Source organism: Anas acuta, chromosome 17 (assembly GCF_963932015.1).
Source record: "Anas acuta chromosome 17, bAnaAcu1.1, whole genome shotgun sequence".
Taxonomy (NCBI): Eukaryota; Metazoa; Chordata; class Aves; order Anseriformes; family Anatidae; genus Anas; species Anas acuta.
The window spans coordinates 8,519,151-8,543,890 of NC_088995.1; the positions used below are offsets into that span (position 1 = coordinate 8,519,151).

General features: G+C 40.8%; 1 protein-coding gene across 2 annotated transcripts in view; it reads left to right on the top strand.

Annotated features, from left to right (window-relative positions):
* Nucleotides 1-23,932, top strand: part of BCR (BCR activator of RhoGEF and GTPase) — a 102,138-nt gene extending 78,206 nt beyond the window's left edge. For both annotated transcript variants that reach the window (XM_068701298.1, XM_068701299.1), the window contains exons 13-23: nucleotides 245-349; nucleotides 1,193-1,267; nucleotides 1,985-2,082; nucleotides 2,754-2,885; nucleotides 11,084-11,143; nucleotides 11,274-11,383; nucleotides 12,227-12,366; nucleotides 13,877-14,011; nucleotides 14,675-14,780; nucleotides 15,803-15,965; nucleotides 16,531-23,932. In XM_068701298.1, coding sequence (XP_068557399.1) covers nucleotides 245-349; nucleotides 1,193-1,267; nucleotides 1,985-2,082; nucleotides 2,754-2,885; nucleotides 11,084-11,143; nucleotides 11,274-11,383; nucleotides 12,227-12,366; nucleotides 13,877-14,011; nucleotides 14,675-14,780; nucleotides 15,803-15,965; nucleotides 16,531-16,620 — 1,214 coding nt within the window. In that variant the 3' untranslated portion in view covers nucleotides 16,621-23,932. The remainder of the gene's footprint in view (nucleotides 1-244; nucleotides 350-1,192; nucleotides 1,268-1,984; nucleotides 2,083-2,753; nucleotides 2,886-11,083; nucleotides 11,144-11,273; nucleotides 11,384-12,226; nucleotides 12,367-13,876; nucleotides 14,012-14,674; nucleotides 14,781-15,802; nucleotides 15,966-16,530) is intronic.
* The last annotated feature ends 808 nt before the right edge of the window (nucleotides 23,933-24,740 follow it).

Here is a 24,740-nt window from a genome sequence, read left to right on the forward strand (position 1 = left end):
ATGGGTGGTTTTTGGCTTTGCAAGAATATGAGTGCCCCTTGCTTCCTTCGAACAACTGAGACATTTTACTGCAAGGACTAAACGATTGTGCCCTAAATGGAGATGGGCTGCAGCAGCAGTACAGACCTGAACACCATGGTACTATTGCTGAGCAATGTCTAGGGAGCAGGTATTCTGTCCAAAACGAGAGAGCCCAGCTTTTGCTTTGAATTTTAATTCCTCTTCCTTTGAATCTCCATGGCAGGCTTTAAAAGCTTCTCGCTCACATCAGTGGAACTTCAGATGCTGACCAACTCCTGTGTGAAACTTCAAACAGTCCACAACATTCCCCTCACTATCAACAAGGAAGGTGAGACCTCTAGTTTGTGCTTTCTTATGGTGTATCTGCAAAGAAAATCTATCTGTGTCTGCCTTTGTGCATTTCCCCTAGACTTGCTTTTACTGCTTCTATCTGCTACAGGCTTCAGCCTGGTGATGATTTACAAACTGATGGTTCCTTGTAAATCAAAAGCTGAGACCTTATGTAGCCAACTTTTGTAGCTTACTTGAAGTAGATGATAGCATGCGAAAAGAGAACAGCAGGAGTGAAAGCAATTAGTGATCCCAATGTTTGCTGCAACAACAAAAAAGAAAAAAACAAGCTCCAAATTATATGGCTTCATTTGAATCAGTAAAATATTCCTGGACATCCTCCAGTATGTATCCACTGATTACTAAATAGATTTTGCACACAGCCATCATGCCGGGATGTGCATGCCTGTTAGAGCCCTGGCTTGGGACACCTTTGAACTATGCCTGGGAATCCTTTGGAAGAATTCTGGTTAGCCTCGGTCAAAACTTTGTCAAAGGCAATCGTTTATTACTGTGTAACCTGGTAGTATAGATATGGCATTTTTATTTTTACTTTTCTCCTTTGAATCTCTTCCATGCTGTCATGCTGACCCCAAAAGTGGCATTGTAAAACTCCAAAACTGCCAGAAGATATTACAGGTGAAAAAGACACTGAACCTGGAACAATACCCCTTCTCTTTTTAGTAAAACAGCTAGGTTAAATGCTCCTGCCACATTTGTTTTTAGGAACATAAACCTGTGTCAATCTGTGCTCATAAACTTGTGTAAAATCAGCTCATCACTGTCCTTCTCTCTTGACTTCTTTGTGAACTTAACAGAATTCCTTGCCTCTTTTGCACAGATGATGAATCCCCAGGTCTCTATGGATTCCTGAATGTCATCGTCCACTCTGCCACAGGATTCAAACAAAGTTCAAGTGAGTTGCAGCTCTTTAATACAGAGGTGTTGATCAAGGTTAGATCATAGGGGTGAGGTAATTCAGGTGCTGTGACAGCTGGTCGTGGATTGATTTAGGATTGCAGCATTTGGGATGATGGTGAGGAGGTGATTTGGAGAACTGGAAGTGAAGTCAGGATATTGGTATAAATTTAGGGGAATGCAATGAAGCTGGCTAACATAACTTAAAACATACAAATAGGGGCAATGTCTGCAGCTTACTACTAGTCCTTCAAAAACACTAGATACCACACAGTTAATCACTTCGTGGAGATAATGAGTTTTTGATGGCTAGCCCCTAACCTAGTCTCTGAGGAATATTATGCTGATGCCATTGTCAGTGAAATCAGCTCTGATGGGTTGATGAGATCCAGTATCTACCTAGGGAAGTTTCATTTCTCATTGGTGTACACCGTCTGCTCATTGTGGATTGATCTGGGAAATATTGGATGATAGCAAACAACAGACTCATGTTATAGATGAAGGGCTTGTCTGTGATGAAGTTATTTATACCACTGTACTGGTACTTCAACTGCATAAAAGCAACTCTGCTGGTCCAGATGACAAAACTTGCCCTGGCCAGTGCTACAGCTGCTAATACAGAGAAAATATAAATAAAGTAACACCCTAAAACTTGGGAAAAGATAGGAGTTCCTAGAAATTTTTTAAAGTTTCTGCATCTTCCTTCCCTCCTCAGATTTGTACTGCACATTAGAGGTGGATTCTTTTGGGTATTTCGTGAACAAGGCTAAAACTAGAGTTTACAGAGACACCACAGAGCCCAACTGGAACGAGGTAGGTTGAGTTTTCTTAATGTGGCTTGTTCCATCAGTTCATGAGCAGAAAAACTACAAATGAAAGAACATTTTGTCCACAGCCCATGCTGCATGTTCTGGACTTGTGCTGCATGTGCTGCCTCTCAGCACATCCTTAGCAGGTTCACATGGCTCTCAGGTCTTGTGGCAGATTTTTCTTGGATAGCTAAACAAAGATTTCAGTACAAACTTGTCTTGCATTGTCCAGCATTTCATCATTTAAAAAGGTAAGTATGATTATTTTTTAAGACATCAGTGAAAATACACTGAAAAAGGAGGTTTCTTTGGAGGTGTCCTTGCTTATTTGTTATGAGTGGGAAGAATTAGACATTATACCCATTTATTGCCAACTTGCAAACCAGCTGGAGAGCAAAATTAAATATACGGAACATGGGTGAATTTGTTTCTTTGAATGATGTGTTACTGAAACCTGGCTAAGGAGTCAAGCATCTTAGTCTCTGATTTGGCCATCTTGTATATACAAAATACAATTCCAGTTTAATCCTAGACTGCCTGCATTAGGGAGGAGGTTTTTGTCAGACTTGAAGTGCTCATTCCTGATGAGTTTTAAGGAGATTCTATTTGATTATTAAGAGACTGGTGTCCTGCTGTGGTGTATTCATTGCTCTTTCCTTTCCTGGTGCCCTGCAGGAGTTTGAAATTGAGCTGGAAGGCTCACAAACTCTGCGGATTCTGTGCTATGAAAAGTGCTACAACAAAATGAAGCTCACCAAAGAGGATGGAGAAAGCACAGATCGCATAATGGGGAAAGGACAGATCCAGGTAAGACTGTGCTTAACTAATTCCTGCTACCCTTACTGCAAATCATAATTGGCTTTTGAATATGGAAGTGGAAGTATGGAGAGGTTTTTCCGCCTTCTGATTTTGAGAATCATGGAGATTTTTTCCTCCAACCAGTGAGGAATACAGTGTGATTCACAGGCAGGAAGTCAGCAGCCTTCTCCCTCTTGTCTTGTCCCCATGTCTGCTTCAATATCCTTGTAGAAAAGATGCTTTTTCAGAAGAAAATTAATTTTGATCTCTGATTTCTCTGTTAAATTCAAAACGTCTAGCAGAGCATAACTACATGGTCACTGAGCCCTGGGCACTGTTGAGGATACTCCATTTGTGAAAAAAGAGGAAGTAATGAATATACTATCCCCTCTGTAAAACATGCTGAAGGAACGCTATCTTCCCTATGTGCTAGAAGTTGATTGATGTGCTAGTGAGGCCTTGGAGGACAGGCTTATTGTCCTGATAACTGCCGTGTCCAGAGTTTAGTGTCCATGACAACAGGCTGCCTCTGAGATAAATGGATTATTTGAACTTTTCCACCACTGTGAATCAGCATGGGACACTTTGTCTCTGTGGCAAATTTGCAATATGATAGGGGAGGCGATGAGATGATTGCAAGCGGATGCTGCTCTCAGGGAGCTGCTGTGTGATAAAGAACTAAAGCACCATACAGGAGAAATAGGGCCCCTCAGTGGAGGATGTCATGGTGAACATGTGTTCCTGCTCTTCCTCCAGATTGTTGCACTGTCTGTGCACAGCTTTAGACGGAGTGCTTGAACATTTGCTCTGAGGATGCATTCTTTAAGTTGGACTGGTTGTTGTAAGCAGCAGAGACCCTGCCCAGATATCTTTTCCTTACTGGCACACTGAAAAATATCCCCAGTTCTCCATCATTTACCTTTAGCTCTTCACCACTTCTTAGATGTCAGCTTTCTCCAGCATTTGAGTGATGATCGCACAAGCTGAGGTCATTTGTGGGATTTCAGAAGCAGCTCTGATTGAGGGTGGCTTGCAGGATTGTATCTCACCGTTTCTCTAGAAGGGTTCATTGTCTAAATGAATTTCATGAGGTCTGTTCCTTTCCCTCCCTCCTTGCAGCCCCAAAGCTGCCATGCTATTTTCAGGGAAAGCCTTGCCACCAAATGCGTGGTGGGTGTTTGAAGTAATGTCTTGGTTTGTATCTATGTTTTCAAGTACAGGGTGACTCCCATGTACATCTCTCAGGCTAATCAGAGATAAGCATGTCCCTTCTGCTGACAAAAGCTGATTTTCTGTGGAGCTGAGCAACTACAAAAAAGCAAGTTTTCAGCCCTAAAATGCCCTGGAGATTTGTGTGCTCTCATTAGAGAACTCTGGAATCACTGACCCTGTAAATTCTTCAAATGTTTTACATAGAGTGGTACAAGATTTTAAGTTTTTGAACATTTTTCCCCACAAGAGTAGGCATTTCTATGCACAGAACATGTACATTTTGTTCAAGCATTTCATACTTAAATTAATCTGTGTTAAGAATCTGTGACTTAGAGTTAGCTGTATTAATGCTGTCATCATCTTTTCCTGTCATAGCTTTATATTAATTTTCTTTCAGGATTTTCCCAGGTTTTTACGTTGTTTTGTTTTCTTTAGAAATTCTAGTGTATGTAGGATTTTCCATTTTGTTTTTATCTGTGGCTTCTCGTTGTCACTGTTGTTATTCGGCCAAAGTCCAGCCTACCTAAAGGCAAGGTCTGTGAAGCTAGGCGAGTTTTTTCCAAAATTCCTTATAGTTAAAAACTCTGACAATGTCAAGAATCGTGTCTGCATGTTCCTGCTATGAAAACAGGAAGATTTCTGTGTTGGCTAAATCGTAATGTATTGTTAAGCCATGTGTTATTGTAAATCTGCAACTTCCCAGTTTGGGATTTCTGACTCACCAAGTTTTCTGGGTTGCAAAGATGAAGACAATGCATCAAGGAGACGAGGGCTGTTTTGGCTGTGAAACGTTTACTGAATCTCTCCATGACATAATGGCACTGGAGGAAGGAAAACTGAAAATTGGTCCGTGTAGTCAGAAGCTTCCAGGAATGGGCAGTGATTTTAATAGCTCCCATTACTTCTATTTTTTTCTTTCTATAGAATATTTTGTTTACCTATTTTTATAGCCACATTCAAGAGTGTTGAGGCTTGCCAATCTGCAAGTTTTTCCCCTCAAAAGTAAAACCATAACATTTTAATATGGGAGCACTTCTGGTACACAGAGAAGTGAAATCCTCATCAGACCTGGAAATGGCAGCACTGGATGTGCAGCTGTTTCACTAGTGTGTATGCATGGGTGGGGGCTTCTCTTATATTTCAGAGAAATACACAGGGAGAAGGAGCCCTTGCTGGGTACAATGAAACCAAGATTGTTGGGGAGTTTGGGGTAGGGGGGGAAACAGACATCATTTTATAGCAGGAAGCATGAGGCTTAGTTCAGTTTTAAGCATCAGTTTGCCTCTCATTTTGAGCTATTTTTATTTCAGTTGTTACCTTGCAATCCATCTTCGGTACTTGGGTGGCTGGCCCTTTTGCTCTTTGAATTTGTACTTCTTGTGGCAGGCACCTCCCCATGTTTTGAGTGTAGCAGCCTTTTGTTTGGTCTTGAGACCCTGCATCCAGGCAAGCACGTATGTCAGCAAAACTGGCCTCAGCACTGGGAACAGACTGCATGAGTAAACTGATGCTTCATCCTGTGATCCATCTCCTCCAGTTGGTGCCTCCTAGATGTGCGGCTTCCTTTGTTACTTTTTTTTTTAATTTCTGCATGATCAGCTCAGACAAATTGTTTCCTTCTCCCTCGCAGCAGTGCTGGAAAATCGGAGAGGATATGACCTTAGATCAGTCATTCAGTGGTAGCAACCCGCCACCATTCCTCTGTTGCCATGCAAAACAATCACTCTTATCTGCTTAATTATCTGGGGCGTCTCATAGCAGCGCACATGGCAATCGCAGACATCTAGGTTGTTTTCCATGTAAAACATAGTCACATGCACTACCTCCGAAGTGTCAACTCAGAAAACCTTTTACACACTTGAGTTCTTTTGAACAGTTTGCTCATGCAGAACAGTATTCCAGCAATAAAATTGGGTGGAAATGAAGAAGGCAATGGGTCATATCCAAAGGGTGATGGCGGAAAAGATTAACATGTCAGTGGGGAGCTTTGAGAAGAATGGGGTTGTGGCTGGACTGGGAGTTTCCAGCAGCAATGAGACTCCGACAACATGTATGTCACATCAGTTACAATTAAAAATTGATGGAGTGTAAAGTTGCCAGGGAGATTTAATAAAGGGAGGAAGTAATGCGAGTAAATAACATAAAACACACTAACTTTAAGGTTGCCTCAGTTCTTGCTGCCAGGCATTTCACTTCCACTGATGCATCGTTGTTCTTTTTTTCTTTCTGTGTGTAATCTTTTCTCTTTTTTGGGGGGGAAAAAAAATAAATCAGCAAGCTCTCTGTGGTGGTTTCTTAAGGCAGAGCACAGACTGCCTGCTTAGTGCCTGGCTTGCATTTGCTGTTGACCAGTGTCCTCAGTTCGCCTTTTTCCCAGGTCCCCATCACTTTGTGTTCTGCACGCTCAGCCTCTGCTGACTTCTGTACACTAATTGTCTGTCTTAATTCAGTGCTAAGTTGCTATGAGTGCTAGAACCTTGCACTCAGAAATCCCCGTGGTGCCAAGCGGCTTTGTTCTATTGTGTTTTGTGCAGGATACAGAGAGCCATTTGCTTGATTCATTAGTGAATTTGGGGCTGTAGCTTGCCGCTGCAAATGCCAAAAAACAGGCCGCAAGAGGACTGGAGGTGCCAGAGGAGCACAGCCTAGTCTGTATTTTTCCTGTGCAGCATGTGCTTGTGGTGGGGACTGCGCGAATGAGCCCACGAGGCTCTTAGCAGGTCTGTCCTATGTGCCTCGGTTGTAGAAGCACAACACAATCTGTCGTGGTTTTAGTGGGGATGAGAACAGGGCCTTTCGTCACTCAAACCAAGTAACTGTTTGAAGGAAATATTTAAAGGTGCAGTAAATTTCACTGTCAAATGAATGCAGAGGCAGCCATTTCACAGTGCCTGCCTGTTCCTTGGGCTGGTAAAGAGAGTGCTGTGTGCTCGCTCGGAGCAGCCTCCTTTTGGCACTCTGTATGCCATTGCATTCTCTCACTCGGTGTTCCTTCTTCCAGGTCACTGCTCTCCAAATCAGGCCAAAAGACAGCATGACCCCATTTGTCACAGGCTCTCTGCATGCTGGAGCATCATGCTTGCTAACTCTGTCTCCAGTCTGGTCTGTAACCTGTCTGCTCCAGCAGCCCTTTCCTGCTGCTGCTCTTGCTGGCCTTAGAAGGTCAGTCGTCTGTAGGGCCCAGGACCAAAAGCTTGCTCTAAGTGTAAATGACGATCTGTGCTTCCTGTTGACTCTGTTATTTCCGACTGTGATTTTATCAGACTGTGAGACCTGATCTTCCTGTTTCAGTCAGTATTGCTGAGAACTTATTCGAGCTTTCCTCTTGTTATTAGTTTCCATTAACTTGGCTTTGTTACTTAAAAATTCGTACCTGAGGTGTTTTCTATTGCTGTTGCTCTTGCCAGTGCTTTATGCAGGGCTGGCACCGGTCAGCCAGACCCCCTGCCCAGTGCTCGTGCTCCCCACCTGTCTCCATTCGCAGCAAGCTGTTCTCTGCCAAGAGCCAGCCCGCAGGAGGGGAGCACAGGGGTCCCTCCAACCCTGCAACAGAGTGCAGAGATCAGGGAGCAAGGGGTGGCAGCACGTACTGCAGCAGTCCTTGCTCAGCCTCAGTTGTTACCCAGCAAGGAAGTGTCCCTGTGAGCTCTCAGCTGCAGGGCACTGCCTTTGCTAGCTCTTTGCAGCCATGTGATGTTCACTGTGGGGACAGAGCTGGGCTTTGACTCATATTTTTAATGTCTTATTGACTTGCTTTTGTTTTGTATAGTGGTAGGAGTTCCCTGTTCATTATCTAGCCGTAACTGGTAATTCCTGCTGGCTTAAATAACCCAGGCCATGCTGGAATCTTCCTGTAACTTTTTTTTGCAAATATTCAAAACCCTCCTTTCCCTGAAATCTTAAGCAGTCTCTGCTACAAATAAAACACTCTTGGTGACTCCTTTCTAAAAGCATATAGAAAACTGTTTCTAACTTGGAGGATTAGCTGTGACTGCACGATCAGCAGGGCCATTTTGGCAGCTTAACAAGATGACTTTTTAGGCAGCTGGAGGTCAAGTTTTCAGGAATACTGAGCATGGTTCCTCTTCATAGGAAACCAAACACTTCAGAAATGGTTTCCTCTCGCTTCTGGGAAAGAATGCAGTAGTTGAAAGGAACCAAACTTCCAGCACGGAAATTCAGGGGAGAACAGCCTAGATTCTAGCCAACTTGTAGGGACCTTGGCCAGCCACAGTGGCGGGGGCGGATCTGTTCCGCCAGAGTTAAAAGCAAACCCTCTTGGCAAGCAGGCTGTTATTTGGGTTTGCTGAGGCGCTGAAGCTAAGCACTGCTGCCCGTTGGCCTCGGGGACCTTTCTGCAGTCCCAAAATGTGGGAGCTGTTGGTCGCAGACTATTCCTTACAAGAGGTCTTCAGGAATTTCTGCCACAATTGCACCTACAGGAACCGGTCCAATTCGACAGGAAGGCTGGTGTGTGCTGGCAGCATCCCGCTGTGGGCTCACGTCCGTAACAAAGTGCGCGGAGATAAGGTTGGCCTGACTCGCTCGTCTGTTGCTTCGTGGGGGCTCTGTGGTGTGAGCAAGCGGGGAGAAACTTTGCTCTCTGCTGGTTGTCTTTTGGGGGAAGTGGTGCAGGGGGTGGTGGGAAGTGTCATCTCTGCAGCTGACAGCAGCACTGGGCTCATTTATCGATGAATTGAAAGTGTGAGCATGCTTGCATCTAAGCTCTCCCAGAATATACAGGAGCTGCCATTGTTTCAACTTTTACTTCTGCCATGCACAGGACTCTGTTTTTGTATGGGGTTTTGTGAGAGAGAGGAACTGTGCTGCAGAAATAGCCCTGGTGTCTTTGCTTGCTGATAACAACAAATTCCCAACACAGAGTCTAGAGCAGCTGCCTCCTTCCACTCTTACCGTGCCTCAGGTGTTCCAGAGCCAAGGGTCCCAAAGCCATCTCAGGAAGCGCTGAAGTCTGCTTGCTTTGGCTGGGTTCTGGTTGCTGATAGCAGTCCCTCCCACAGGAAGCTCTCTTCTCTTTTGCCAGTGTAGCTTGAGCTGAGTGCTGCTCTTCAGCAAAATCAGATGTGTTTGGACTCTTCAGCCAGCACTGGAATTGCTGGGTTAGGTCTGAGTGCTTGAGCCAGCTGCTCCCCAGCCTGCAACTGGCCACTCAAAGGAGGTCAAGCAAGGCTGAAAATGGGAGCTCAGAGCTTTGCTTCACAACATGTTTCTAGTTAGTGAATTCTTGAAATAGCAGGGCCAGGTGTTCTTCCTGCCTCTGTGCTCAAAGTGAAGTGAAAATAATAGGCAGGTCAAAGTGGGACAGCTTGCCATGATTCCTGGGCTGCCTTTCTCTGTTTCAGCTGGCTTCCTTTGCTGTCAGAACCTGACACAGGTTTGGTTTGTTTAAAGTTACTTGTCTCTGTATGGATTACTTTATATTTCTCTTTGTCTCACTGTAGGGTCGTTATGTCTTCTGAATTCAGTGGAACAGAGTCCTCCTTGGAAGCTATTAGCTTCATAGCCAAGAGCTATAAAGTTCTTAAGTCTGGCTTTTTATTTCAGTACAATAATTTCTCACTCATCCAACCCCAGCTGTCTCTAGAAGACTGCAGTCCACTTTCCCCAGTTGAGACCAGATTGCAGCATCTGATTTCTGCCATGTATTTGGAGCTTTGTATGGTACTGTGGGAGGAGCAGCTCTTGCAGGAGATGCTGTTCAGCAGCCGTGATCTCTCTTTCATGCGTGATGCCTGTGAGCTTCACCATCTCCTTTTTGTGATGTAGCAGATTTCTGTCTTCCTTCAGGCTTGTGCGCAAGGGGCAAAGAGGGTCTGGCCTTGTGATGAATGAATTTTGAATGGTCCTGTGATGAATGACATTTGAATGATTTCAAACTTTTAAAATGCCCAATATCTAAAGCTTACAAATTACTACAGAACAGAAAAATGTGAGAGCTTAATACAGAGCCCTTTTTGTGTCCACTGTAAGGTGTGTGTTTTGTTTTTTGTTTTTTTTTTTTGAATATGTGTCTGTCTGGCATTCCTGTGATAATTCTATTGTAAACCTAGACAGGTCAGACAGAATTAGACTTAATGAAAAAGACAAAGTTGTTTTTTAAAGAGGAGACAGATAACTCTTCGCCTTCTCTTGATATTTGGAGCAGATGTTTGTGGATGGTTTTTGTGCTTTTTTTAACAAATTACACAAAAGTTCTGCTTTTCAGTACAAGAGAACTGATACAAAAGGTCATAGCCTTTTCATGTCAGCTTTGAATGCTTCACTGCTTACGTTTAATGAACTTTTTTGATTGTTGAAACTATGAGAAGGCTTCCCAAACTGAAGTAAAGCATACAAGTACACATGCACGCACAGACAAGGGGTTTCCTGTGTATAGGTACACACATACAAATCCTCAATGTCTGATATCATTTCTGAACCTTGAAAATTAATTTCAAAGCCTCTTTTATGAAAGAAATTGGAGAACAAAGGAAATCCTTCTTGACTTATGGGGACCCTTAGCTCCTTGGGAGAGAGAGGGAAACAAATAGTTTTCCTCTATTTCAAATCAGACTTATTTTCAAAAATGATTCCCCGTTGCTGACTCCTAGCCCTTTGGGATGGGACAAATTTGGCTGTCTACTCATGTACTGCAGCAATAAATGCAGTCTTCCCGTCTCTGAAATGTGAGGTTATTAGCTTTCATATATTGATTTTTCTCTCTGAGCTTTCCTTTGTTGTTGAGCAGATACTGCACGCATGTTGCTGAATTTTCCATGTAAGTGAGTTATCAGCCTGCTTAGAGAATGGCACAATATCTGAGCATCCTGTTACTCAAAACCTGAGAAACCTTGGAATGTGTGTTTTTTTTTTTCCTGTGGAAATGAAATGACACATTGGAAGTAGTAGAGCTCTGCTCACTTGCAGAAGCCTTTCAGGCTAGCTGACTTCTCCGAATTCTGTTCCTAGCTCATGGTAACTTCCATGTTTTTCAGCTGGACCCGCAGGCGTTGCAGGACAAAGACTGGCAGCGCACAGTCATCTCGATGAATGGGGTAAGTACAGAAAGCAGAAGTTAGCACTGTTTCTGCACCTTTGATGTGGTTTATTTCTTTGCTGTTCATTGCAACATTTAAAAAAAAGAAAATGTTGTTTGAAATGTAACAGCTGTTCTCTTTTATTCAGGTTGAAGTGAAGCTGTCGGTGAAGTTTACCAGTCGAGAATTTAGCCTGAAAAGGATGCCGTCACGGAAGCAGACGGGGGTCTTTGGGGTCAAGATCGCTATTGTCACCAAGTGAGCTGATGGGTTGAATCTCTCCTTATTGCTTTGCTAGAAAGCCAATTAGCCAGCGGGTTGCACCTGTCTTTACCCCACTGAGGGATTTGTCAGTACAGTCTGCTTCACTTGGGCAGTAGTGCAGATGGCTGTTGCTGCAGAAGGGAGATGGCGGACGTTTTGTGAGCTGCATTTTTTGCATGGGTCAAAAAACAACATGCGCACAGCCTAGGAAACCCAGGGTGTTTACTTTCAGCATATCACTTCTCTGAGTTCCGGAAATGCCCCTTGCCCTTTTAGTCAGTAGTTAGCTGACTTGGTCACAAATTTCCAGAGCCACTACACAGTGATATTTCCTTTCCATAATCGGAAACGTTCAAGTTCTTTGGATCCTGTTGTATTGTTTTAACCCCTGATCTTTTGTCATGAATTGTTTGCCAGAAGAAACCTGTTTGTTCCATCAAATAGTTTGGGAAGTGTGGTATTTCCTCCCTCTGGAACTTCATTAATCTGAAAGCACCAGTGTTGCTATGTAGCGTGGGGCTGTTTGGGAATCCTCAGATTACCTGGGCCGAGTGGGAGACTCCTGGGGCACTAGGGCCCGGCTCTAGCACCCTGGGCAGCTGCACTGCAGCCAGAGCCAGGCTGAGACCTCAGAAAACCCTCTCCAGTTTTAAAAGGAGTTTTTCAGCTCAGTTTTGATTGCCTGCTTAGACTTTCTCCCACCCTATTGTTCAGAAGAGGTCCGCACAGCATAGCGGCGGGGGTGATCTCAGGGTGATTTCAGCCAGCTTGGCTGGCTGAGGTAACAGGAATTGAGGGCATGGGTTGCACTGAACTCTTCTATTTGGCTTTCTTAAGGAGAGAGAGATCAAAGGTGCCTTACATAGTGCGCCAGTGTGTGGAGGAGATAGAGCGACGTGGGATGGAGGAGGTGGGCATCTACCGTGTCTCTGGGGTTGCAACCGATATCCAGGCTCTGAAAGCTGCCTTTGATGTCAGTAAGTATTTGCATCTGATGTTTTCCTTTGTGCTGTGAGAACCTGCATGAGCTCCCTGTCAGATGGCTGTGCTATTTTAAATCTTCTGTTCCCCAAGAAGCATTAAGAGGTAGAGATTTTCACTCACAGGGAATCATTTTAACCCTGGCTGCATGTTTTATTAATATTCTTCAGCTACAGATATGACCAAAGACATACAACGGGATGGATCCTCATACCAAATAACACATTTGTTATTCCTCCCAGCAGACATGATGTGGTGGGTTTGCATGCCTTGCCAAGGCTTTGTAAATGGCAGATACCTTCCTCAGGGGAAGCAGCAGCAATCAGAAGCTGTAATTTTCCTTATTGCTGTGAGGTCTCCAAATTAATAGAAATTGTTTGAGAATGTTTTGTGAAAGGAAGCCAGAAAAATATAAAATTAAAAAAAAAAAAATCTAAGCTTGGCTGGGAAGAACAGGGTGTTTACCGAAATGGAGATGTAAGGTCAGGGCTCTTGATTTTTTTTTTTTTTTTTCTTGACTCTGTGGCTAAATTGATGTGTGCAGACTATAAAATCAGATACTGGTATTTGTAAAACCTTCCTTGATTTTATGCAGAAAAGTGCTCCTTAGTGTTCTGCGTTTAAAGGAATGACGTGTGTCCCAAAAGGCATCCAAAACCAGGCAGATGCAACACCTCCAGATTGCTGTGGTACAAAAAGTGAAGTTTCTGCCCTAATTCCAGTCCCCACATGGTGACCTAAGGACCACTGAGCTCTCTTTTTGATGCAAGTGGTCCTGAGATCTAGGCCTGGTGCCTGAATTCACCCTTTCTGCACTTTCTTCATTGTCGTTTGTTTGCTTGTGAAATTTCTTCATTCCTGCATTTTCTTTTCAATCCCCCTAAGCTACTAAAACAATTGATTTATGAATCCTCAGTAGTGAAAGTAAAGTAAGGGTGTTTCATATTTTGCAAACAACTTCTTTGCATTTACATTAAATGTTGTTTTGCACTAACCTTCATGAAACCAGCACTGGCTCTGCTGGTTGACCTGTTTGTTTTTGGCAAAGGAGGTGGTTTTGTTGTTCTTAATAGCATCAAAACTGAAATGCAAGCCCTGTATTGCCTGTGTTCTTTAGCTACACTCAGTGGGGAATTAGACAGCCTCAGAGTCTCTTATTCTAAGCTATTTGAGGCAGGGAATTGGAATAACAAGAAGTTGAAGTGCATATAAATATAGTCATGCAGAGCCTGGTCCAGATCAGGCCCATTGCTGGCACAGCATAACTAACCCTGGGTAGTGTGAACTTCCCTCTAGTTAACTTTAAGCTGGAAATTGTTTGCAGTCATTTGTGCAGCACTTCTCAGTTATCAGAAGTTAGCTCATTTAATCCAGAGAAATGTAAACAGGAAAAATCTCAGCTGTTTGGGCAAAGACAATGGATAAACAAAGAGAGTCAAAGCAAGCAAAGGAGCAAATGCAAGGCCAGCAGTTTATTTACCCTACTTCCCCTCTTCCCTCTTTCAGATAACAAGGATGTGTCAGTGATGATGAGCGAGATGGATGTTAATGCCATTGCAGGCACGTTGAAACTGTACTTCCGAGAACTACCTGAACCACTCTTTACCGATGAACTGTACCCCAACTTTGCGGAGGGCATTGGTAGGTAGTAGCAGAAATAACCTTTGATAACCAGCATCTGTGTTAAAGACACTCTCCTGTAGGAGGCTGCTCCTGAAGCAGTACAAAAAACATATTGATAATGTTGGATAGAAGCCTGGAACAAGCTGTAAGGGAAATGAAGTGGAGCTCAGAAATGAGCTCTGGAATGATATCTTGCACTGGGTTTGATGATGGGCAATCACCACGCTTTTTTATAAGTTGAAAATGTCGAGATTTCTGAAGGGCGGGTTAAGAATAGAATGACAGCCTCCTTGTTGAGGTTATGCGTATTGTTTTTTCCTCATTTGGTCTTCCAGGAAAGCCCTTTTTGGAGGGGATATACCTTGCAATATATTAATGCAGGGGAAAACATCCTAATGAAAAGATCCTAATGAAATGTCTGAAAGCGTTTGAACTGCTTGAGGGGAAAGGATTCTCTTTCTACCCCTCTAAGAAATAAAGGGAAAAGATCCAGTGCAACTCTGACCTTCTAACTCGTGATGCAAGTAGTCTGTTCAGGACCATCCATATCTGTTGGTTTGGTAAATTATGCAGTAAATTATGGGCTGCTGCTGGGAAAGTTAACCTTTCAGCCAGACCCAGTACACAGTCAAATTCTCATTCACTGCCAACGGTAATGTTTTATTATTTTCTGTCTTGTAGCACTTTCAGATCCTGTTGCAAAGGAAAGCTGCATGTTGAATCTATTGTTATCACTTCCAGAACCCAACCTTGTGACATTCCTTTTCCTTTTGGACCATCTAAAAAGGTAATATTTGGATCCTTTAAATATATATTTAATGCTTAAAACAACCTTATTTTGGAAAGTAGAGCCTGTTCTTTGAACATGCACTGAATCAGGCAAATAAAGAATCATTTGCAGATTTGCTGTGAATGCTTATCAGGTAACTATTGTCTCATGTGAAGCACTAAATCTTGAATTCCATTTTCACTGAAACCAGAAGGATTAGAACTGAAAGAAAGGGGTAATAAAACGTCTCAGAGCTTATCTAGTGCAACTGCAAATTCCTGCCGCAATATCTCTGTAAAACTGCACCTGCATCTGGAAAGGTTTTAGTGTAACCTGGAAAGCTTAGTCTGTGTTTATGCACTTGTGAGTCCTGTCTCAAAAGGTGTCTCAACCTAACATGGTATGTCTTTAGAATTCCAGTTTTGTCCTTCTGCTAACTGGAGTTGTCAGTTCCTTGCCTAGACCAGTCTTTCTGATCTTGTCTATGTCTTTGTAATTTGGTAGTAACTGTGAAAAAAAATTCCATGCATTTGATAGTAATAAAATAGATGTGTTTAATACATACACAGTATTTTAATTTACATTGTATTGTACACACCAGAGACTGTCACTGCAAAGATGAGAGATGATCTTGTAACTGAGGTTCTGGATTAAATTCCAGGAAATTTGGGTTTGACTTGTTCCTGATGCAGACTTTTGTGCCCTTAGGTAATTTTTTTACCCTAGGTGCCTTAGTTGCTCACTTAGAAAACTGGCATGAAAAACATGCCTTTATTCCTATCCCATTTTTGTCTGACCAGATAATAAGCATCAGTCTCTTTCCCAAGTAAGCTGTGTCTGTAGAGCGCTTAAGACTGTGGCTGTCAAATCAAAGAAATGCTTATGCATACAGTTAATTTGGGGACATACAGAGAGAGAGCGTGCTTGAATGTCTATACCTAAAATTTTTACAAAAGGAATAAATATGTTTTTGTACTTCAGGACACTTTCAAAGTCAGATATTTATAAAGATCCACCTTGCCTGATTTTTCTTCTCCTAGGGTTGCTGAGAGGGAAAGTATCAACAAGATGTCCCTGCATAATCTTGCAACCGTCTTTGGACCAACACTGCTCAGACCTTCAGAGAAGGACAGTAAAATCCCTGCTAACCCAACCCAGCCTATAACAATGACTGATAGTTGGTCACTAGAAGTCATGTCCCAGGTAAAATGCTAAATCTGCTATTGAATTTTTTGAAGACAGTCGCTGGGAAACTGTAGTCCTCTGGCAAGGCGTGGTTCAGCTGTCTTTTGTGTTTCAATGAAGTTTTTAGAAACATAAATAACTTTCACCTCAACACAGACATTTTAGACTGTTTATAGAACTGTGTTTTTTCAGGCCGTTCAGTTTGCATCTGTACTAACACAGCTTTACATGAAAAAACGTCACAACACGCACATCCTGCATTCTTTGTTAGTGCATAGAAAGATTTTTGAGAACTGTCACACAGTGCTGTATTTCTAGCCTAGGATAAAGGGATGGTCTGTTTTTTTTCCACGATGCTCCTCAACACATAAGTCACCTTCACTGATACACAAAAAAACATCCTTGCTAGATTCAGCTTTGGCCCTTGCTGCCTTCTGAAGGCAGTGCAGAGAATTGGAGCACAGAGCTGTTAGCTTGTCAGCAAGTTTTGTACTTTCTTTATTGAATGATAGCAAATCCGAAATAGCCAGGATGAGAATGAGTTAAAAGGTGTTTATTTTTACCTCTTTCTTTCTCTTTCCAGGTTCAAGTCCTTCTGTACTTCCTGCAGCTAGAGACCATCCCTACCCCAGACAGCAAGAGACAAAGCATTCTCTTTTCCACAGAGGTGTAAATGCCTGTGATACCAACAGGACTCAAAAAAAACTGCTCTTGGCATAAATCTGCCTCTCCAGAGAAAAAGAAGACTGGTGTTTCTTCAGACATTTCTGGCCTGTTCCTGTCCTGGGGAATTATGGTCCTCAGCACTTCTGCTGTTTGTTAACCAGAGACAAGCTGAAGAGAAAGGAGAAAAATCTCTCTACTTTTGATCAGTAGAAAGAATTGAACTGGAGATGGAGCTGTGCAGAATCTCCACTAGAAGGAGCAATAGACACTTGAACAAATGCACCACAGAGTGTGGCTGTTATTCTTGTTGGGAATGTGACAGAAGGTATTCCTCATTTTATGGATTTATCATAAAGAAACTTCGAGATTTCTACTGGACCACTTGATAGGATACCCTTTTTTGGGTGAGGGGGAGTTAAAAGATCTATCACAACTGTGTCTTTAATAACTGCTGTTTTTAAAGTACTGTTCTAGGCCACAAAAATAGCATTGCTTTGCAAGAAGAGGAGAGAAGGGAAGGGTCTGGGATCTAAGATTCTCTCCTCAGAAATTCAAGTCTTGATTTGAACAGGGTTCTAAAGAATTGGAACAGTTTTGCATACAACTAGAACTTTTTTTTTTTTTTGCCTCGCCCACCCCTTCCCCTGCAAATGTTTATACAAACTCTAGGGAAGGAGATGCCCTGCTCTCGCCTACGTTGCACTTCAGATGTTTGGTTGGGGGTGGGGGTTAAGGGACCCAGACCCAACGATGTTACAGTATAAATAAATACATCAAATTAAAGAGAGGCAGGGAGGATTTGAGTCGGTGCTTTGTGATTGTGTTGTTTGTTTGCATATAAAAGCAGGAGCAATACTATCCAGAGAGGATTGCTGAATTCCTTAGACCCTGCCAAACTTAATGAAAATTAATTGAGAACGCTGTTAATTTCCAACACTCCAAAGAAACGATGTTATCACTGCAAAAATAACTGAAGCATTTCTGGACAAAACAAATTATTAGTGGCTATCAGGTTGGCTGGCTGCTTACTCCAAACTTCTATCATAACAGCTTTTTTGTTTGTTTGTTTTGATACTTGAATTTTTGGAGGCTTTGTACATTGCTTCTACAAAAGTCTTTTTCTGATAGATATAAATACTTTGATAAAATATGTCAGAATGTACTTTATGGACAACCTAGCCAGTAGCATGCACATGTATTCTTCAGAAACTTCAACCCTGTTTTAAATAAGAGCAGTGAAGAAATTTCTGTGGAACTACATACAGCAGTACAAAAGGTCTAGCTAAATACTAGCTTTGTGTTTTCCTGCCTAACTTGGTCAAAGCCACGGGGGTTACATAGGCGTAAAGGGCAGCAGTATTTGTCTAGGGAACTGAAAGCATAATCTAATTGCTTAATCCAGAGCAAAGTGTTCTGGCTATGAAGCAGTTGTGCCAAACATCTTGAGGGAGGTATGAATTATTCCATTTTCATAATGTACTCCAGCCCCCTTTACTTCCTACCCAGTTATGCAGCATCCAGTTTGCGGCAACCATCCGTCACCCTGGCAAGAAGAAAAGAGCAGCTCAAAGACAAGGGAAGGAATCAGCAAGGGAAGGAGGAGGGAGGGATGGAGTTTGAAAGAAGTAATTGGTATTGTTAGGGTGTCAACATCATTTGAGTGGAAATACCATGACGAAAGCAACCCTCCTTATGCTGAATTTCATGTTTTCTGATGAGTAAACTGCAATCTCTCAATTAGAAAAACAAAACCTCAAACAAACAAAGACAACAAAAACACGACAAAAGAGTTTCAAACAAATGGAAATTTAAAAAAAAATAATGGAAGGGAAATGGTTTTGTAGTCAATGTAATTCTGACTGCTGCATAATATTAGAAACTATTGTACTGTGAAGTTGCAAATTCAAAAAGGAACAAAGAGAAATTCCACTTTTGTGAGTATATCAACATTTTGCATGCTTTGTAAGGATCCTTATAGGAATTTAATATTGCTTAGTATCCCTTCTTAGGTCTGGGAGCAAACTTCTTTGTAATGTAATGTACAACTAGAAATTCCTTCTCTATTGTATGTATTTCCAGTACATTCCAACTTCTGAACCCAGAAAACAGAAAAAATGTTTATAGTAGGAGTTGCTTTTTGGGGGAGGGAGGGAATGAAGGCAAGCAAACTTGAAGGCTTAAATTTTTTATTTTTTTTATTTTTTTGCCTTTTTGAAGGTAAAAATTAGTCACAATCTTGCAAAATCTTGACTTAAGTCATGCAGACCAGGAAACCACGCTCTGTGGTTTGGGTTTTATGTATTTGTGCTCATTTTTTCATAGCAGTTCTGTAACAATCCTTTGACTGCTAGCTGCATACCTACCCATTCCAAGCTGTTGTTTGGTATATTTGACGCAGTAGTATGGTTGTTGACCTCATTAAAAAGAAAAAATTAAAATTAAAAAACACAAATGAAACAAACAAAAAACAACAAATTACACCAGGTGGTTGGGTGATAGCCTTTTCCTTTTGGTGTTTAGAATTTGTGGCTGCTCTTTGCAGTGTTGAAACTGGAAAGCAATACCATGACTGTGCCAATTTACTTTTGCCCAACTTTTTTATTTTTATTTATATAGGAATTTAATTGTAATATTATATTACTGATCTATAGTATGTAACCATGAGAAAATAGCTTTTGCGTTGGTTACTGTTACAGGTTGTTGCTTTTAGTCTCTCATTACAATGCTCAGTTCTAATGTAACGTTATCTAACATGCAGGCATGTGGATCAGGGAAAAAAAGTTAATTTAACTTAACCCATTAATTATTTCTGTTAAGTATGAATATGTTTTCCCCAAAGCTGGTAATTTTGGGCTGGAAAGGATAGCACATCTTACTGCTAATGATGGAATTGTGGACTGATTTGAAATATGATAATTGATTTCTTGAATTTCCTTTAATTTCGCAATCAAGCTTTTTCAAATAGACTTATGTTTTCAGAAATCAAGAATCTCCAAAAGGCTTTTCTTTTCTTTTCACAGAGATGTTGTGGGTGTGCTTTTTTTTTTTTTTTTTTGAACTTTGTTGTGTTTTTAATAAGCCTTATCATATTTAAACATAAAGGGACTTGCAAAACTTGGCTTTCGAGAAGGCCTTCTGATTTCTACACCTATGTATTTGCTTGTGAGTTGTGTCAGAAAACCCAACTCTTCCATTTTCTGCATTAAAAGGTACAATATGAACAGCATGAGCAAACTAGCAAAACATTACCCTTTAAACGTGCACTGGACGTTTATATTCGCTCTGATTCTAGTGTATTGGAGAGACCTAAAAATGTAACTTTCAGTTACATCAATGTGAAACATTAAAACTTTCAACAGAAGAATTTCAGGTGATTAGAATAGTCTGTGTATCTCCAGTTTAAGGAGAGGAGTAAGCATCCGTTCCTGGCATTTAGAAACTATTTTAAAATTCTCATGGATTTTTTTTTTAACACTGAATAGGTTTTTAAATTAAGAAAAAAAAGTAAAAAAGCAAACTAAGGGAAAGAGTTTTAATGACGGTCAAGAAGTAACAATTACTAGGTCAGCCTCAGCTTTGTGTGTTATGTATGCTTTTTATGGGAGTAGAGTGTCCGAAACCAAATCGAAACACATCCATTAAAATGCTGCTGGTGTTCTTTATTCTTGCACAATTTTAACAAGTTGAGGTAGTAGCTAAGCTATTTCAGGCTGTATTTTAATGCTGCTATTTTTTAATGTATCAGCTAAGGGCAAAATACAGCAGTGCATTCACTATATTTGCTGATGCCCACTGCCTGCCTTGATTGTGACTTTCACTTGCTAATCGAAGGCAATCAGCATGCACCATATGAAGCAAAACTGCAACATTTTTTGTTGGCCACTAGGTGGTGGAACCACAGAGTATGTTTATGGGAGATGCAGTATTTTTACAGTTTATTCATTTTACCTGTTTTAAAATGTGTTTTACAGTTGTTTATGTTAGTTTTCTATGAGTTTATTTAAACAAATGTACTGTTCTGTAAAGCATACATGGATTTCCAAATTTGCTTGTCACCCCTGTAACACTGGAAGGCATGACAACGTGTTCTTTATCTTAATGTGCCATTCTTTCAAGTATGTATAAAATGTAAATTGACCAACATGGCTTTTAAGGATACTTAAAATATGATGGGAAAAACCAACAACAAACCAACCCTCTCCGATTCCTCACCGGTTAATCCTTCCTTTTGTTTCAGTGCTTGTTGATCTACTGAGGCATTATTACGAAAATTTTTGGAAGAAATGGAAAATGTTGTAAGAACAGCCTCTACCCATTCCCTTTGACTTTATTTCAAGAATACAGGGACTTGCAGTAACAGAAGATTCATACATTCATGCTAGATTTAAGGGATTTGCTTCATTCTGTTCCTCAAAGAAAAATCTGAAAAGGCAAGTAGGATACAATCAGACTAATCAAATTTTTGGTGTAGTTAATAAGTCAGAAATTTGTTCATTCTGTAGTCCAGATATGTTTTTCTTTGTAAGCTTTGCTAACATTCTGATAGTACTGTAGTCTGAAAAATAAATCTGATACTGTCCGCTCCCTTTAACATTAGGGTATGTGCAACTGAGATGCTGGAGCTTTCAAGTGAGTATTAGCAATTCTCCATTCTGAACTAAAATGAAATGAATGTTCACAATTAAGTACATGCATCATCCTTAAAATCAACAGAAGCTCTAAACCAAGCACAGTTAATAATTATTCTTTAACAAAGTTTTAAGGAAGAAAAATAACACAACTGGAAAAAAAAAAAAAGTATTTATTAGGAATCACTCGGATTACATGGTCTGGAACTGTATAGAGCACAAATTCTCCCTTCAAGTTACAGAAGAAGGCCTGTGCCTCAGATAACTGTGAGCAAAGACTATCTTGCCAGTAAATAAACATTAATATAGGAACGCTAGGAATTCGGCCACTGTAGCCTCCCAGTTCTGACGTGCTGCAATCCCTTTCTTGCTACTAAAAATTCACAGTTCAGTGGTAAGAAAGCAAAGCTTATCACCTGCTCTCTGCATTTTTCCCCTGTGGCAATAGATAGAGGGAGGAGCAATAGAGTCCATGTATTAGCAAAGGTGAAACACCCCTGCAAAGGAAAATGCTAACAAAACCAGGAAGTTATACTATAGTTTAAGCTAAAAGTCTGCTTCTGGGCTGCAAGGCTAAAATACCACAACATACTATAGTGATAAAATGGTTGAAACAGAAGGACCAAAGCAAACTGGAGCGTATGTGTTATCTTGATTCTCCTCCTTCACTAGATTTAGACCTTCTAGGTGAAGCAAATACGTAATTGCTACTGCCAAGAATTAGAAAATTATTAAATGGCTTAATTTGCCGCCACTGTTGATTCTCCTTGTGTTTCCATGTTATAGCAGAATTGGAGGAGACCCCTGTAAAAGCATGCAGGTGACCCGTGTAAATACTTGCCACGTCGCTAACTTTCCACTGTCAGGTTTCACTTTTCAGTAGGAAAGACCCCCTCCTTTTCCAACAGCAACCACATCTTCTATTCTGTAGAACCACCACAGCAGGAGGTTCACTTTATAGCAGGGCTATTCCTGGAGGAAACTAAAATATTTCCAGTCTTCTGGTGCAGAATGTACCAAGTACTGCTGAAGCTCTGGGCTTGTGCAGGCTTGTTTTGCAAATATAAATAAGATTCTATTCTTTTCACCTGTTCAAGCTTATTTGGGAATTAATATGATTACAGAGTGCCCAAGCCTAGCAGAAGTATTTGCTTTACTGCTTGGTTGTAACTGCAGTCATGCTCTAATCATCTTGTCAAAATTATTCCTCAGAATGGAGAATTATTTTTGGATTTTCCACAAGAGCTTTTGTTTGCGTAATATTTGCAGTCTCTTTTCCCAGTGGTAAGGCGTTCTGAGATTCCAAGGCATTCTACAGATTAATCATTTCTCTAATCTGCAAAATGATTTATGTTACAAGACCAGTTTATGTCCCTGTGGATGTATGGAAGAAAATATAGCTGCTTCCCGCAGATAACCCTAAAGGAGTGTCACAATGGGTGGAGCCCACCAGTGAGCAGATGGCCTGGGTCCTTAGAGGCTCATGTCTCCCCTGGGGCAGTTTAAGTGAGGCCCAGAAGGCAATTACGGGATAAAACTCATCCAGTTCCTCCTTTACAGTGCCTAATTGAATTATCAAAACTCAATCTACATAGACAAGCTCAAATTTCCTTCATTTTAGTTCCATTTTGGGAGAAATTGGGATTATGCTAACCTTAGGGATCACAGAAGTAGCTGAAAACTGATGTATACCTTAAAACTCTCCCATATGCCAGTAATGCAATGTAAATGCTGCCATAGCAGAAGAACATTGCTTCACAACAGCCTCTTCCAATGCATTCGCTCCCTGTTCTCTTCTTTACTGCTTCTCACAGCCTAGGAGAAATCTTACATCAGGCTTCAGAGTAATATACAATAACCTGTAGAATTGCTAAGTAATTTGGAATCCTGGATAAAACTTACCTGTGTAGGAACAGATCTTTCAAAAGGTTGGGATATCAGTACTAAAAGTGATTATGAACTATCCAAGGCAGCAAAAAGAGGGTAAGGAATCATCCTGTTGGAGATGACTGAGAACACCACAATGAAATGGTGAATTTAAGTACGAGCTCACAGCAGGACACTGTGAAATGTTGTCCTTTCTGTGTCTGTCTAGCAAAAAACATAAAACTAAGCCTTCTCTTGCCTATGTAGGTTGTGTAGTTTGTTCTTATCTCTAGTATTACAAGTGTTTATAATCCATGAAGAATTCCAATGAAAGGAGATAATAAGACTATTTATTTAAATATAAATACAATTAAATTATATAATTAGTGCTAAATTATCAGGTGTAGAAGAAAAGCAACTTGTTATTGTTTGGATAATTTTGGATTTCTTCAGAGTTAATATTGTTGGCATTGTTTTAACTCTACCATGTTACAGAGTCTGTTTTTGACATTTTATACTGCTGTTGTCAGTGCTTCAGTATCATAGTGCTCTGTTTTTGAAAAGAAAACCTAATCCTAATAGCTTAATCCTGAAAGGTGTTGAAACTGTACTGCTAAACATCTCTCAGTTTAGGCCCAAAGAGAGGAAAAAAAGGAAGGGGGAAAAAAGGGGAAAAATAGTAATTCAGGATTTTTTTTTTTTAATATTCTGAGATAAGTGGTAAGAAGAAGGGACACAAAAACTGTACTTGGGGGAAGAAAAAAGTCTAAGGCATTTGTAGCCTTTCTTTGTACACAATGTTAAATAAAATCTCCTGTATCTATGTTTGTCAGGTTCTTTGGGTCTTATTTAATTAAAAACTGGGCCTACATTAAACTGAATGTGTCAATTGCATTTGATTGAGTTTGCTAGAGGTAAGGAAATTACCACGGGTTTCAAAATGAAAGCCATTTCGTGTTTTACAAGGTAAAAGCTGTCTTACTTAATTTAAAGCTACAGGTTAGTACAGGGTTCTTGCCGAATTAAAGTAAAGCAATTATGACATACACAAACAGCTTGCGTGGAAGGGAGGGAAGTAGTTAAGCAAAATGGTATGTTATCAGGTCTGTATCAATCCTTTTGTAGGAAAACTCCTTCAAAATGCAGCCAGTCTCAAACCCCCAACACTTCACATCTGTGTGCAGAGCATGTTAGCTGTAGTTACATATTTGCTAAGAAATCAGCTTCAGCCTCCGGTTCTTTAAATATTGCATTAAATTAGTGTTTGGTGGTAACCAATGTGGAAATTCAATCAGTTATTTAAATCAAGTTCTCTCGGTGCTTTATTTAAATAAAAAGTTATTTAAATAATTAATGTAATTAAAGTACATTTATGTTTTAATAAAGTCCAAATTTAGTATAAAATATAAACCCCTCTAAAATAAATATCGACTTGAAAGTTCTTAAACTGATTTGCATCCAATTGGGATCACAAGGTCATGTCTCAAACACAATATCCAAATTAGAGAAAAAAATAGAGTGGTTAAAGCTACACTGACATGAGATGCAAGTCAAGAAAAAATGCGTCATGCCCACCCCTAAACTAGGAAAAGAAGGGGAAACTCAAAGAGTATTACTAGTACTTCCTGCTCGT